At 36.6% G+C, this 13,153-nt stretch overlaps 1 protein-coding gene across 2 annotated transcripts in view; it reads left to right on the top strand.

Moving 5' to 3' along the window:
* The window catches only part of LOC142353094 (adenylate cyclase type 9-like), a 55,787-nt gene extending 44,755 nt beyond the window's left edge, over positions 1 to 11,032 (top strand). For both annotated transcript variants that reach the window (XM_075405289.1, XM_075405290.1), the window contains exons 10-12: positions 3,518 to 3,670; positions 8,059 to 8,206; positions 10,617 to 11,032. In XM_075405289.1, coding sequence (XP_075261404.1) covers positions 3,518 to 3,670; positions 8,059 to 8,206; positions 10,617 to 10,888 — 573 coding nt within the window. In that variant the 3' untranslated portion in view covers positions 10,889 to 11,032. The remainder of the gene's footprint in view (positions 1 to 3,517; positions 3,671 to 8,058; positions 8,207 to 10,616) is intronic.
* Positions 11,033 to 13,153: the final 2,121 nt, after the last annotated feature.

A 13,153-nucleotide genomic window follows, 5' to 3' on the forward strand; every position in this document is an offset into this window, starting at 1 on the left:
CATATAATAGTGGATTCAAACAAAACTGTGTATGCAAAAGTCACCCAAACTTTCGAACAAATAATTTTTTTAAACTTTTTTTGTTTCAAGTTTTTAACAAATATGCTACAACGTTGGAGCAATTTTATTGTTATGTCAATTTCAACTTCCTGTAATGACGGCATTTAAAAAATGTTATTTTATACAAAAAAAAACTGGAGGAGCGGTGGAATTATCTAATTTTCATCTGTTTTTCCCGAAGAAAACTTTCTTTTAATTTGTAAATTCCATAGCGAAAATTCTAAAGTAGAATTTCAATCTAGCAGATCTGATAGATAATATTTTCTCGTAAAAGAAATTTATCTAGAGTTGATCTAGTTCATATTTCTGTTTTCGTCCTCAAAAACGGAATAAACTGGAAAAACCAGAGGGCATTAGGTTGCTGAGCAAATTTTTTTAAAGCTTAAGTCTTTAAGTGTTTAGCTCGCCGAAGCTGATGAAGTTGTGGAGATGACATTATTTCCTGGTGTGAAGGCCGATATTTAGCAGTTGCACTTGTGATTACCCCACATCCCATCGCATCTTTGTCTTATCGCCGTTATCTCACGAAACTGCAATGTTTTGTTTTTAAAGTGTTTGAAATTTTCAGTCTTCAATATTGGTTTTTGCCGGTTTCAACCGACATCAACTTATCAACTCTTTCATTGTTCAATTTTGTGAACCTATAGCGCTTTTGGCCACTGTTCTGTGCATGCTCATACTAGCCTTCTTGTTCAGATTCAATTTCATTTTGGGATTTTCAATCGAAAACTGTTTTTGCCACATTGTTTAATGCAGCGTAATGTAATTAATAGCCGCCGTCAACATCTCAGCGGCTAATATTTAGACGGTCTCTTTTTTTTCAATTCGTTTTGTTTTTTGATCGCGTTTTTAATTTTAAATAAGTCACAATTTTCAAGCTTGACTTCTGACTTACTTCACTCACTGATTCAACTGAACAGATTTTGAAATCCTTCCCGCACTGAATTACGCAATGTTATGATTACGGTCAAAGTCAAAAGGACAAAATCAAAAGATCAAAAGAAACAGGTTAAACATATGACGCCCTTTCATTAAGTCATAGTGGATTAGGTAATCAAAGTTCTTTAAAGCGATTGGTAGCTGGCATTAGTATTATGCTTAATAGAGTTCAATTTAAAAGCCGTTTAAAGTGTAATTTTAGAATCTAACTAAATATGCAGAATTTGTACACCAAACAATAAAATTAGACACTTTGAAAAAATCTCTCAATTTCTATCTCTTATTTTTTTCTGTTTCAATCCCAACGTGCGTCAAGCGGGTTAACAGCGGCTAGTTTCCGGCGGCTTGCTGGCTATGTTTTGAATTACATATTGTACCTTATTAACATGTTAATCACATGCTAATCAAAGCGAAATAACATACATTGAAAAGAAACAAACAACTGTAAAAAGCAGCCATTTTTCCCAGTTCACTACGAATCTCAAACTAACAGAATTAAAAAATGTTTCTACAGAAAACGAATGGCGTGACAATTTTGGATTATTCATTTTGTTCACACAATTCAATAGCAGCATATAATTTCATATAGAAGGCAAAAAAATTCATCTTTTCTCACACATTGAAAGGGGATTAATATAAGTAAATTAAAGTGACTGAGAAGATTAAAGAGGGTGCAAAATATGAGAAATTTGAAAAAAAAAAGAAATAAGAACCTCCGTATCCATTATTGAAGTCTTGTGAGAATCATTGATCAAAAGCTAGGAAACACAGGTAAGCTATGTGGACTCAATTGTATGCCTTTTACACGTGGATTAAAGATGAAAATCAGCTCTTCACTTTGACCAAGAATTAAAAAAAAACTGCAAAAATTATTAATTGTTTTTAATAGCCGCCGTCAGCCTCCCAAACGGCTTTTATTTAAACGCTCTCTTATTTTAAATTCGCTTTAGCTGTTGATCATATTTTTTGTTTTAAATAAGTAACCATATAAACGTTTGACTTCTGACTTACCTCGCTCACTGTTTCAACTGAATGGATTCTAAATTCTTTCACGCATTGAATTACGCAAGACAGCGAATGCATTCAATGTCAGAAGAGCGAAATCAAAAGAAACGGTATAAACGGATAAAGCCCGGTCATTAATCATAGTGCTTTTGGTTATCAAAATTCATTAGAGCGATTGATAGCTGATATTAGTATTAAGCGTAATATTCTTCAGTTTAGAATTTGAAGTAAGTATAGGTTTGGAATCTAACTGAAAATGCCCACTGAATTAGAACAATTTTGAATTTTCGGAAGTTTTTTTGTCAATTCCACTCTTTCTTTTATATAGTCGCCTCAGCGTCTCAGCCGGCTATTATAACACTCCTATTTTTACAATTCAAAGAATTTGAATTGTATTGGGGCGCTGTCTTTTTTTTAAGATCTGTTCACATATTTTCATGATTTTTGAAGTCAAATTGGAGTAGTGATTTTGGTCACGCCGAAGCAGGAGAATGTTCAACTACTAAATGACACCAAAATAGTTCGCAATTTAAAATTGCTTCTCTACAAAGATCTTTTTTTTCATTTTTTTCTCTTCTTTCAATTCCAATAGTGGTTAACGGAGTCAACGGCGGCTATTTTCCGGCAATCTGCCGGGTGTATTTTTTTCTTGATTTGATTTTTTTTTAATTGGTTTTCCCAATTCACTCATAGTCCGTTCTAGGTCTAGTTTTCTGTTTAGTCAATGAAAATCCTTTGAATTGTACGTCAGGACTTGTCCGGCTATGATTTTTTTACTTCGTCGATTATAAATTTTTCGCTTTACTTTAGTTCACAGCTTGTTCAACATTTTGCGTGAAATCTTTTTGACTTCTCTAGGCTAGTTTCACTCCTCTCATTCTGCTAAAAGTGTTTTTAGACAGCAGTTGCTCAGCAAAGAAATTCAAAATGAACAGAGTCAGTATCGAAAAACGAAATCAGAAATAGAAAGGGGATAAACCCATAAAGCCCAATTTTAGATGACCGTTACTCGACTTGGTTCTTAGTTACCACCTCCAATGCTTATTAGTATAGATACTAGCTCCTGTATCGTGTCACTATGAAGCAGGTGTATGGTCAACTACAAAATGACATCAAAGTACTTCGCACTTGAAAATTGCTTTTCTACAAAAATCTTTTTTTTTCATAATTTCTCTTCTTTCAATCCCAATCGTGGTTATGGGAATCAACGGCGGCTATTTTTCGGCAATCTGCCGGGTATGTTTTCTCTTTCTTTATCAACCCCGATGTGCGTCTAGCGCGTCAACGGCGGCTATTTTGCGGCAATCTGCCGGCTATGTTTGTACTTAAAAACAATAGCAGTTTCGCTCAGTCAGCCGAAAGAGTACTCAGGTATGATAGCGATTGTTGCAAATGCCGAAAAAAGGCTCAATTTTTTGTATAAATCTTTTTGATTAAAAACAGAAAATTGAATTATAGTTGAAACTTTATTTATACCTCGGTGGGCAAGTGAAACAACTGAAAAATTTTCCAGGTAGCAGTTATCATGCGTAGGAAATTAGATCTGTTCTCTGAGCATGTGCTGCAATTTCACAAGCCTAGCCCAGGAGAGAAGGCTGCTAGGTTTAGTTACAAGATAGGATACAACATCGGTGATGTCACAACTGGAGTCATTGGAACCACAAAGGCAAGTCGCTTTATTCTATTACAGGGGCCAAAAATCAAATCAAGTGTTTAAGCTCGAAACAGTAGAGTGAAGAGGATGCCAGTATTATTGTTGTTTTAATTTCAAGAAATGAGACTTTTGAAGCTGCTCGTAGAGAAAAAGAGAAATAAGAACACACGTTTTCTCTTATTGAGCGAGATCATGTATCCCTAGTCCAGAAGACTGAACAAAAGCAACAAAAGAGATGTTTGGCATCGAACGTAAGAAAACTTGAGAGTGTTCGTATCCGTCGATATCATCAGTTTTAAACGTAGGAGCAGTAGAAAAAGTGTTGTTTTGTTCGGTTTTAGTGCTTCGGAATGTTTGCTTTATTGGCAGTATCATCCAATTTAATCGTAAGAGTAAGAAAAAATCAGCACGCTAGGTTTTAGAACGTGAGAAAACGTCGGTATGTTCAACTAAAGAAACGTCAGAAACCTCCGGTACGTTTGGTTCAAAATGAAGGAAATCATCGGTTTCAGAAACGTAAATCATCGTTATGTTCAATTTAAAACGTAAGAAATTATCAATACGTTCGGTTTGAAACGTCATAGATCATTTTTTTCCACACGAAGATGATAGTTTACATTAGTAAATTAGTCAAAAGCTATGGTAGCGTTCTGTTCAAATAAAAACTTCAAATGTTTTTCGCGGAGTAATTTTTTGGAAGAATGTGCTAATTTTTAAATTTACTGAAGTTTTCTTCTTTTGCTTAATAAAGAAACTTGTTAATTGGTCTAGAAATGAGTTTGTAGGAATTATATTAGTCAAGTGGTTTTTTTAGGTCTCGAAAAGGAGTTTCGTTCATGACTTGAAATCTGGCTTCTTTCTGTTGAAATATTTCCCGCGGTGTCTGAAAGTGGACTTCTGGTTTCCAACATTGGACATTCAAATTAACTCAGTTTTTAATGTATAATTATCAAGAACCTCTGGTAGTATTCAAAGTGAAAAAGTCAATTTGGAGTTTTGATCCCATATAATTCCCCCCTACGTATCTGAACTTCGGAACAACTTCTTTCCTATTAAAAAAACCTGCCTACCTCCCCCCAACAAGAAAATACCTTTTCTTAACACCCCTCACCCAGCAACCTAACCCCTCCAACTACCAACCCTCTCCAACTAAGTACCCCTACTCCTACCCCCACCAACCCATCTACACCTACTTTAACACCCTAGCTTATAGCTACCTACCCTCCCCCACCACTACCTACGCCCTTAGACAACGAACATCATTTCTAACTAGCAACTTGCTGTTTTTAAATATACATTGCTCTGTTTCAATTTCTATTCTGATATTTTTGGTCTTTTCTGTTTGAGCCCCCCCCCCAGCTTAGTGGGTGCATGTTTCATGCAGCCCCGCACCTACGCACGTGCCACATACCGAGTTTTTACATAGTGATTTCTTTTGTTATGGCTTGTGCTATAAAAAGGCGGGAGCAGAACGTAATGGGGGACTTAAATTGAAAAAATTTTTCTGCCGAAATAGGTAAATTAGTTAATATATATTATTGTACGACCATGCGAATTGTTTCTAGTATTCTGCCGGCTATATTTCACGCAATTTTGTGCTTGAACGACTTTTCCTCTTAACCCTTTGTACTTTCGTCCTAAAAACGTGATAAATAGGTGAAGAACCAAAAGCTTGAAGTTGATGTGTGGCTCCCTTAGAGACGTACCCCTTAATAGTCTCTAAGTATGCAATTCACTAAAACTGTTTTGAGGAGACAATTTAATCCTATAAAGAGAAGTTCTTAAAAGTTTGACCCTTGCATTCATTATTTCGGGGTTGAATACCTCTCACTCACCCTAGCCACTGAACACTTCTGCACACCGCACCCCCTCCCCCATCGCCACCTGGCGAATTGGACCCCCTCTTCTCCAGCCCTCTTGTACGCCAATTGCTTTCACTCACCATCGCTTGACCTCTCCTCCCAGCTCAACCCCTCATACTTGCGTCCCTAAGCATCAGCTTGCAACTACCGAAGCCAGCCTCTCGCTGGTTGTCATAGAGCAAGTCAAGAGACGTTAGTCAGTTTCTGAGAAATTTTTTAATTGTTCGTTTTTTCTAGAGTTAAAAACGTGACATTTGATACGGATTTAATTCAACGATTCAGGATCATGAGTTTGTTTTAAAGTAATGAGAAAACAAGTACATACGTCGTCTTCTGTTGATTTCTTTTTGTTTGCATGCAAACATAATGACAATTTCTTACGTCAGAAATCTTTAAATACCGCCGGTTTCATGCGTGTGAAATTAAACAAATCTACTGTTTCCTACATTTGAAAACCGATCATACTGACGACTTCCCACGTTTGAAAAAAAAAGAAAAACATTGTTAACTCCTTTGAGTATGAACTATAAAATACAGAACATAGTTTAAAGGCAAAGTAGTGTTAAGAAGTATAAATGAACCAAACGTCACATATTGTGAAAGTTTGAATCTCTATTAAATTTACAATGTGCTAAAATATCGACAAAATAAGAGAGATGAATTATAATTGAGAAAATTTTTTAAAAAATGCTAATTCTACAATTAACATTTTCAAGAAAAGAGAAAATTTTAAAAATGCTAATCCTCCAATTAACATTTCATAGAAGACTAAATGACGCCCTAAAACTAAATCAAATTAAGATTGAACTTGAAAGATTTGAGATTAGAATTCAATTCAGAAACCGTTGGGTCTTTTAGAAACTCATTCGAGAAATGATTTTTTATTGTAGTTTTGAGACCCCGCTTTTTAGGGACATTCTGCCTCAAGGTAAGAGGCAAATCTTTATACCAGTCAATTGCTTTTTTTGAAAAACAATTTTGCATTATGTTTGTTTTTTGGTTTGCTCCAAATGACAGCTTGTTTGTACGGACATTCATTTTAGCACTTAAGGTGGCTAACTTGAGTTCATCGAAAGCTGGTAGATCTGCTTTTAGAAGCTTTATAAAATATATAATAACCCGATACTTTATGAGGTATTCTACTGGTAAGATTTTGTGCTTCATCTTGAGATCAGTGGTCCTGTCAAATTTGGTTCTATTGAAACATGCCTTTAATCCCCAGTTCAGTTGTTTATTTAGAGTAACTCGAATTGATTTTTTAAGACCTGAGAACAGAACAATTGGGTAATGCACATGACTTAAAACAAGAGTGTTCAGTAAAGCAGATCTAGTTTTTTCTGGAAATATATTTCTGACGGAGTAAATGACCTTTATGCCAACAGCCATTTTTCTTAGTACATTTTTTATTTCTTCATCGAAAGAAAGATTACAGTCAATATGCCTTCCCAAGTATTTCACAACTTTTTTCTCGAGAACTGTACATCCGTTAACAACTATTTCTTCGATTTTGTTCCTTTTAGGGGCTCCAAAAATATTGAATTCGGTTTTGCTTTCATTTACATTTAACTCATTTTTCCTGAAAAAGAGAATGAGTTTAGCAATACTTTTTTCAAGATGTAACTTTGATTCAGAAATTGTTTTTCCACTGCAAAAGATAAAAGTATCATAAGCGTACTGGATTATATTCAAAACCGAACTGGATTGAAAATCGAAAGTACTGGATTGAAAACCGAAAGTACTGACAAAACTTGAAAAAATTGCAAGAGCTACCGTGAACTTTCTCTGACTCAAAGAAACAGACGTTTCTTTGACGTTGCTTAAAATTGACCATTTCTGGAGTGGATTGTGCGTCAACTGTTTCCTCTACTAATTGCTCCCAAACGTAATTTGTAGCCATTATATTAGTACTGTGGTTTTTAATGCGATGTTTTGCTGGACCAGTTTGTTGTCTGAACCCTTATTTTTTGCCCTCAGCAGCATGATAAACAAGTGAAGCTTTCCTTCCACCTGGCTATTTGAATTTGGACGCCCTCTCGTTCAGCCCTCCCAACACTACTCTCTCCCCAATCGCTTGACTCACCGCCTTCCTAATGCTTGAGCGTCCTGAGTGATCAGACTTAATGCCGTCAAAACTGACCCCTGCTAAGATCAACAATTTTTAATATCAAAGACAAGGCATTCAACATCAAATCAACTAATCCACGAGGGCGAAAAAATTTTCCTCAAATCTCTTAGCGTTCCAGATATAACTTGTGCGCAGATTGTCATAATTAACTTTTTGCAGTTTCCTTAGACCTTATTTGATTATAAACAACCAAAATAATCCTAATAGTCACCATTGTTTTTGTATTTCGTAGGTTTGGAATATCTTTTACACATAGGCAGAAGATGTTAAATCTAACGGATATTGCACACAAAACTATGACCTTTTATACACTCTGAAGAAATTACCAATGTTTCTTTCAGTTTCATGCCTAATATAGGTCAAGGTTGCTAAAGGCAGCTACTTTTTTAAATCTGTGGGCTTTGTTTTTACAGCCTTTCTTCGACATTTGGGGAGACAGTGTGAATGTGGCTAGTAGAATGTATTCAACAGCAGAGTCCAACATGTGTCAGGTGACAGAGGAGGCCAAGAAGTTTCTGCAGATGCACTCTAAGTGGGGAAAACAATGCTTCAAATACAGAGGTCGGCAACGAACTCAATGATCCATTAATGGAAATATAGTTGGGCCAATCGGGTTGAGTAAAACAGATTGGGAAGCCGAAAAGTTACTGCGAATATGCAAGCCTGTTCAGAAAAAAACAGTCATGTTGTCTGAACTCACAGTCATTGGCACCAAATGAGAGATTAAGCATATAATTTAAAATGATCAATTTTTGTCAATTTATCTTGCCCAATGAGAGACGAAATTATCAAAAGTATATCAAGGTTAGCGAAAACGGGGAACAAATGAATAGAAGTTCACTCAAGGAGGTTCAGAATACCAATATGTCCACGTTAATAAAGAAAAGTTTCGCATAATTCGACAATTAAATTAGAATAAACATTAAGCTGTAAAAACCGATCCCGAATATGTGGGTATTTTCAGTACTCTTAAAATTAGCATGAAATCCACACTGCCTGGCAATAACGAAACAAGTACAATTTTTAATTTAAGGTGTTTAATAAAAATATTTACAAGCCATACGATCTCCTTCTCGGTCAAACAAGAGTCTGATCAGTTGTGACAATACCATATTAATGCGTCTGCTGCTAAAATGCTAGAAACCAGAAATGCTCAATGGTAAGATTATTCTGTAGGCAAAGCTGGCTTTCTGCTCTAACAAATGGACAAAGTTATACAATGCCTGCCTCGCCATAAAAATGAGCAACTGACTAAGAGGAGTAATCGGGCGTCCAGATACATTATTACTATCCCTACTATGGAAGTTTTCAACGCCAGAATGAAAGTACTTTGTTTAAGGTTGTGCTAGAGTGTGACGTAATTAAAAGAATCGTTTACTCCCAAAAGTAGTCTCCAGCAAAGTTTCGACTTTTTGACCGACTTCCGTCAGTTTTAAATTGACGGAACTCGGTTGTATTCAAATGCGTATCCCTTTTTAACTGCTCTCGAACGAAGTTTGAAGCAATTGTTGTAATCAGGTTGGTCTTTTTAAATCAAATTTTTTGCTCAAATGTTTTTGTGCCTTTGCTCTAGAACCGTCTGTGAATTCTCCTTTGTTCTAGAACCCTCTGTGAAGTAATTTTTCCACTCTTCTCTTCTGCATTTTTTTTACTGAACCCAATTGATTCTCATTGTTTGTTGCTAATATAAAAGCAATTGTTAGCGTTTCAGCGAAGTCGTTGTAGCTTAGAGGAAAAGATGTCCGACTGATATCCTTGAGGTCTATGGTTCTAACCCCTAAGAAGTCGTAATTTTTGTTCATATAAAAAATTTCTAAGCTTCACACCTAAATCTAATAGCCCCTCACCTGTCGTTCAAGAGCAATTTATCCAACGTTAGTCGGTTTAGGTTTTTATCATTGCTCTCGAACAAAGTTTGAAGCATTTACTGTGAAAGTTTTTGGCTTTTAATACAAAAATAAATATATTCTGTTTAACCTAAACCCAACCCCAGATTAGTGGGCTTAAAAATTTTACTTTCCCAGACGCATGTACTATTTTTACCTAATGATGTGCTATATAACAAATCATACATTATAAGGGAGGGAAAAAAATTCCATAAAAGTCGAAACAGAAAAGATCCACCAATGTTCGCTTGACCGTTATCTTGAAGAGCATTCTTTCGATTTCTCTACTGAAGTGGGTTTTTTTTCACGCTCCATTTTTTCTTTTGAAAAATCAGACTTTCAATCTAAAATTTTTAATGCAAACTTTTCGCTTTATCCTTTCGTTTTGTGTGATTTAAATTTTGATCTAATTTACAAGTGCCAGCAGCTGCGCTCAAGTTGTGGCAGTTCATTATTAAAAGTCAAATTGTGACAAAATTGCGACAAAGCAGGAGTTTTTTACTTTAATTTTTATCAAGGCTTATTTTGGTGATAATCTCTAACGACCTTATTTTAAACCCCCCTAAGTGATTTTAGTTATCCCCATGAAGCAGGCTGCAATAGATTCGCGCTCCCACTAGTCAATTCTTCCGACATTGGTCGGTTATGTTTGTGATCTCTAATTTTTTTTGCTGCGGTGCTGTTTACTTGTCTCCAACTTCTTATCTGTTGCCATGTCAATGTTGAACTTTTCAAATTATCTTTACACGATCTTGTTTCCTGATACTCGTGCATATAAGTTTCTACATATCTGGATGTTTTGTCATGAAACATGAATTGCAAGTTCGGCGACATTAACTGTTTTATCATGTTTATAAAAACTATCAATTTTCGTTTCACTGGGAACTGTCGTTTCTGATGAGCGCAAGCAATTTTCGGGTCTTTCCCATTATATCCCCCCAACTTCATGGTCAGATAAAGTATACCCTCACCCCAAGCATGGTAATTATACCATAATGGGGGCTATAACGTCCTGGGGTGGGCTATAATGGGAAAGCACCCAAATTTCTCACTTCCGCTTTTTAGGCATAATTTCTTACTTTCAGGTGAGATAGAGGTCAAAGGGAAAGGAAAGATGCGAACATACGCTCTCAACCTGGACGCTGGGGGAGACAGCAAAAGAAAGAAAACACTCGCAAAGCGAGGCCTTCCTAAGAAGAAACCAGACAAGAGGAGGGGCTTCGTTAGCAAATTCTACAAGGGCTCCGGGGCAAGAGGTCAGTCAAAGCGCACGGGAAAGCCCGGGCGCAGCATGCCACAGAGCTTCATTAAAAACCCAAAACAATCAAAACTTGGAAAGCGAAGCAGAACTGCATAGACAAGTGGGCCATATTCTCGGATGCAACATGAAAACTGAAAAAATACTGTGCAGCCAGCTTTCTTTTAAATATATTATCCTCTGCAGAAATCGTAATTTGCTCCGATAGCTGTCTGAAAAATTAAACAATTCTCTACTGTCCTACTGACCGCCAAATTTAAAATGACAATTTTCATGAAATATTAAAAGTCCGCAGCTTCCTTTAAATCTAATTAATCGGTGGTTTTCGAATGATTAGCAGTTACGTGTATCGTTTTGAGTTCAGGGAATTAACTGAAAAATATTCTGCAGATCCTTTTGCGAAATTGCATCCACGTGCGCTGAACCAAGTTGCTGAAGGGGGTAATATAACCATACTTGATTCTGATGCGGTTAATTTGGTTTCTTTTTTGCTCGTCAAATTGTAGAAGAATATGTTTAAGTTGAATTCAGTTGTTTTTTTTTCTGTTCTTGTACTGTTAACCTGCAAGGTGTTCGTTCAGACACATGCATTAGTTTTTTTCATTATCAAAATGTTGTTGAAAATTAAATAGGCAATGACCGAACTTTGGTAACGACTGATTCATTGTTCTTAATCAAAATTCGAAGCAAATAATGTTGGGTTATGGACTTTCGCAAGCGGAATAAAAAGCGTTTTTAACTAAGTAAAAGAATTAATTTCTCAAAAATGAGAGAATAGCAAAATGATATTTTTCAATAGAATTTAGAGATTTACAGGAGAGATCTGATTATTAGATCAAGATGGTGATTTGAATTTGGGGATGAAAAAGGACTAAAAAATCAGCTGTATATATACCCATTATCAGTGTGAAAAATTCTAGATACAAAACTAATCTTAGCACCGTGATTTATAGCGGGGGTCGCAAAGGTTACCCAATATGGTTTGATTCTGCAAATCAGTCGCATAGGGAACCATAAAGGGAATGCATTTGCACTTTTCTAAGAATTCATTCACACTTCCGGAGATATCATCATCATTTAATACACGCTGGGAAGATTTTACATCAATTAATCTAACTCTAATAATAGTTATCTGGATTCACCAATTTGAACCGAATATTGATTCTAAGCACCATTTCTTGACGATTCAATTATATAATTTCTTTGATCGAAGCCATATTGCTTGTCTTTCTAATCTGGTAAGTCAAACTTTCTTTCTATTTCTCACTAAGTTTAAGACTATAGTTTGATCGATATTCTAACACCCCACTCAGACTTGAGCTGATTGCGTAGAGTCTGTTCCCATCAAAACTGCTCTGAATGTTTCCACTTTCGAAACGGGTAAGGACTTTGTAAAGGTGTCCGCTGCCATTTTGTCTGTAGGGACTTAATGAATTGAAATAGTCCCATCCTCCGTCTTGTCCCGGATGAAGTGAAACTTTGTTTCGATGTGCTTGCTCCTTTTGTGCTTGACTGGGTCTTGGCAGAGTCTGATACAACTTTGGTTGTCTTCTCCAATTGCTATTGGACGTTTCTGTTTGATGCCAAAATCCTCTAGAAGTTGTTTCAGGTAGAGTGCTTCCTCAACTGCTGCTGCCATGCCCTGATATTCTGCTTCTGATGAAGAAAGAGCAACTGTGGCCTGCTTCTTGACACCCCAGCTGAGTGCTGCGCCACGTCCGTTGAGCTTGAAGTAATAGCCCGTTGTTGATTTTCTGTCGTTCACGTCTCCATACCAGTCTGCATCACTTTCCCCAACTAAATCATAACTAGCCTCTTTTGTGTAAGTAAGTTTTCAACCTTTTGAACATTGAAGATACCGCAGAAGTCGTTTTCCGCACATCCAGTGTTGATTGGTAGGTGCATTCATGTGTCTGGACAGAATGTTGACTGTGAACATGATGTCTGGCCTCGTCTGTTTGGCCAGATACAGAAGCGATCCAACCAAGTTTCTGTAAATCCTCTGGTGCACTTCCCCGTCTCCGTTTTGTGCTGTCTAAAATTTCAAATTCAAGTCAGCAGGAGTTCTTGAGGGTTTGCATTGATCCATTTGAAATCGCTCAAGCCTTGTTTCTATGTAGCGTTCTTGGTCGACTGTGACTTTACCCTCTTCTCGTCTGATTCTTAGACCCAGAAACCAGTGTATTCTCCCTCTGTCTTCCATGTGAAAGGTTGCTTCTAGTGCCCTCTTGACATCAGAGACCACTGTCATACTTCTTGATGCTACTATGATGTCGTCAACCCAGACCAAGATGAAGGTGTGATCCTCTGCCTCTGATATTGCGAAAAAGCAAGGATCGTTCCTGCTTCTGGTGAACCCCTGTC

This window comes from Convolutriloba macropyga, chromosome 14, assembly GCF_964194025.1.
Source record: "Convolutriloba macropyga chromosome 14, txConMacr16.3, whole genome shotgun sequence".
NCBI classification, from domain to species: domain Eukaryota; kingdom Metazoa; phylum Xenacoelomorpha; order Acoela; family Convolutidae; genus Convolutriloba; species Convolutriloba macropyga.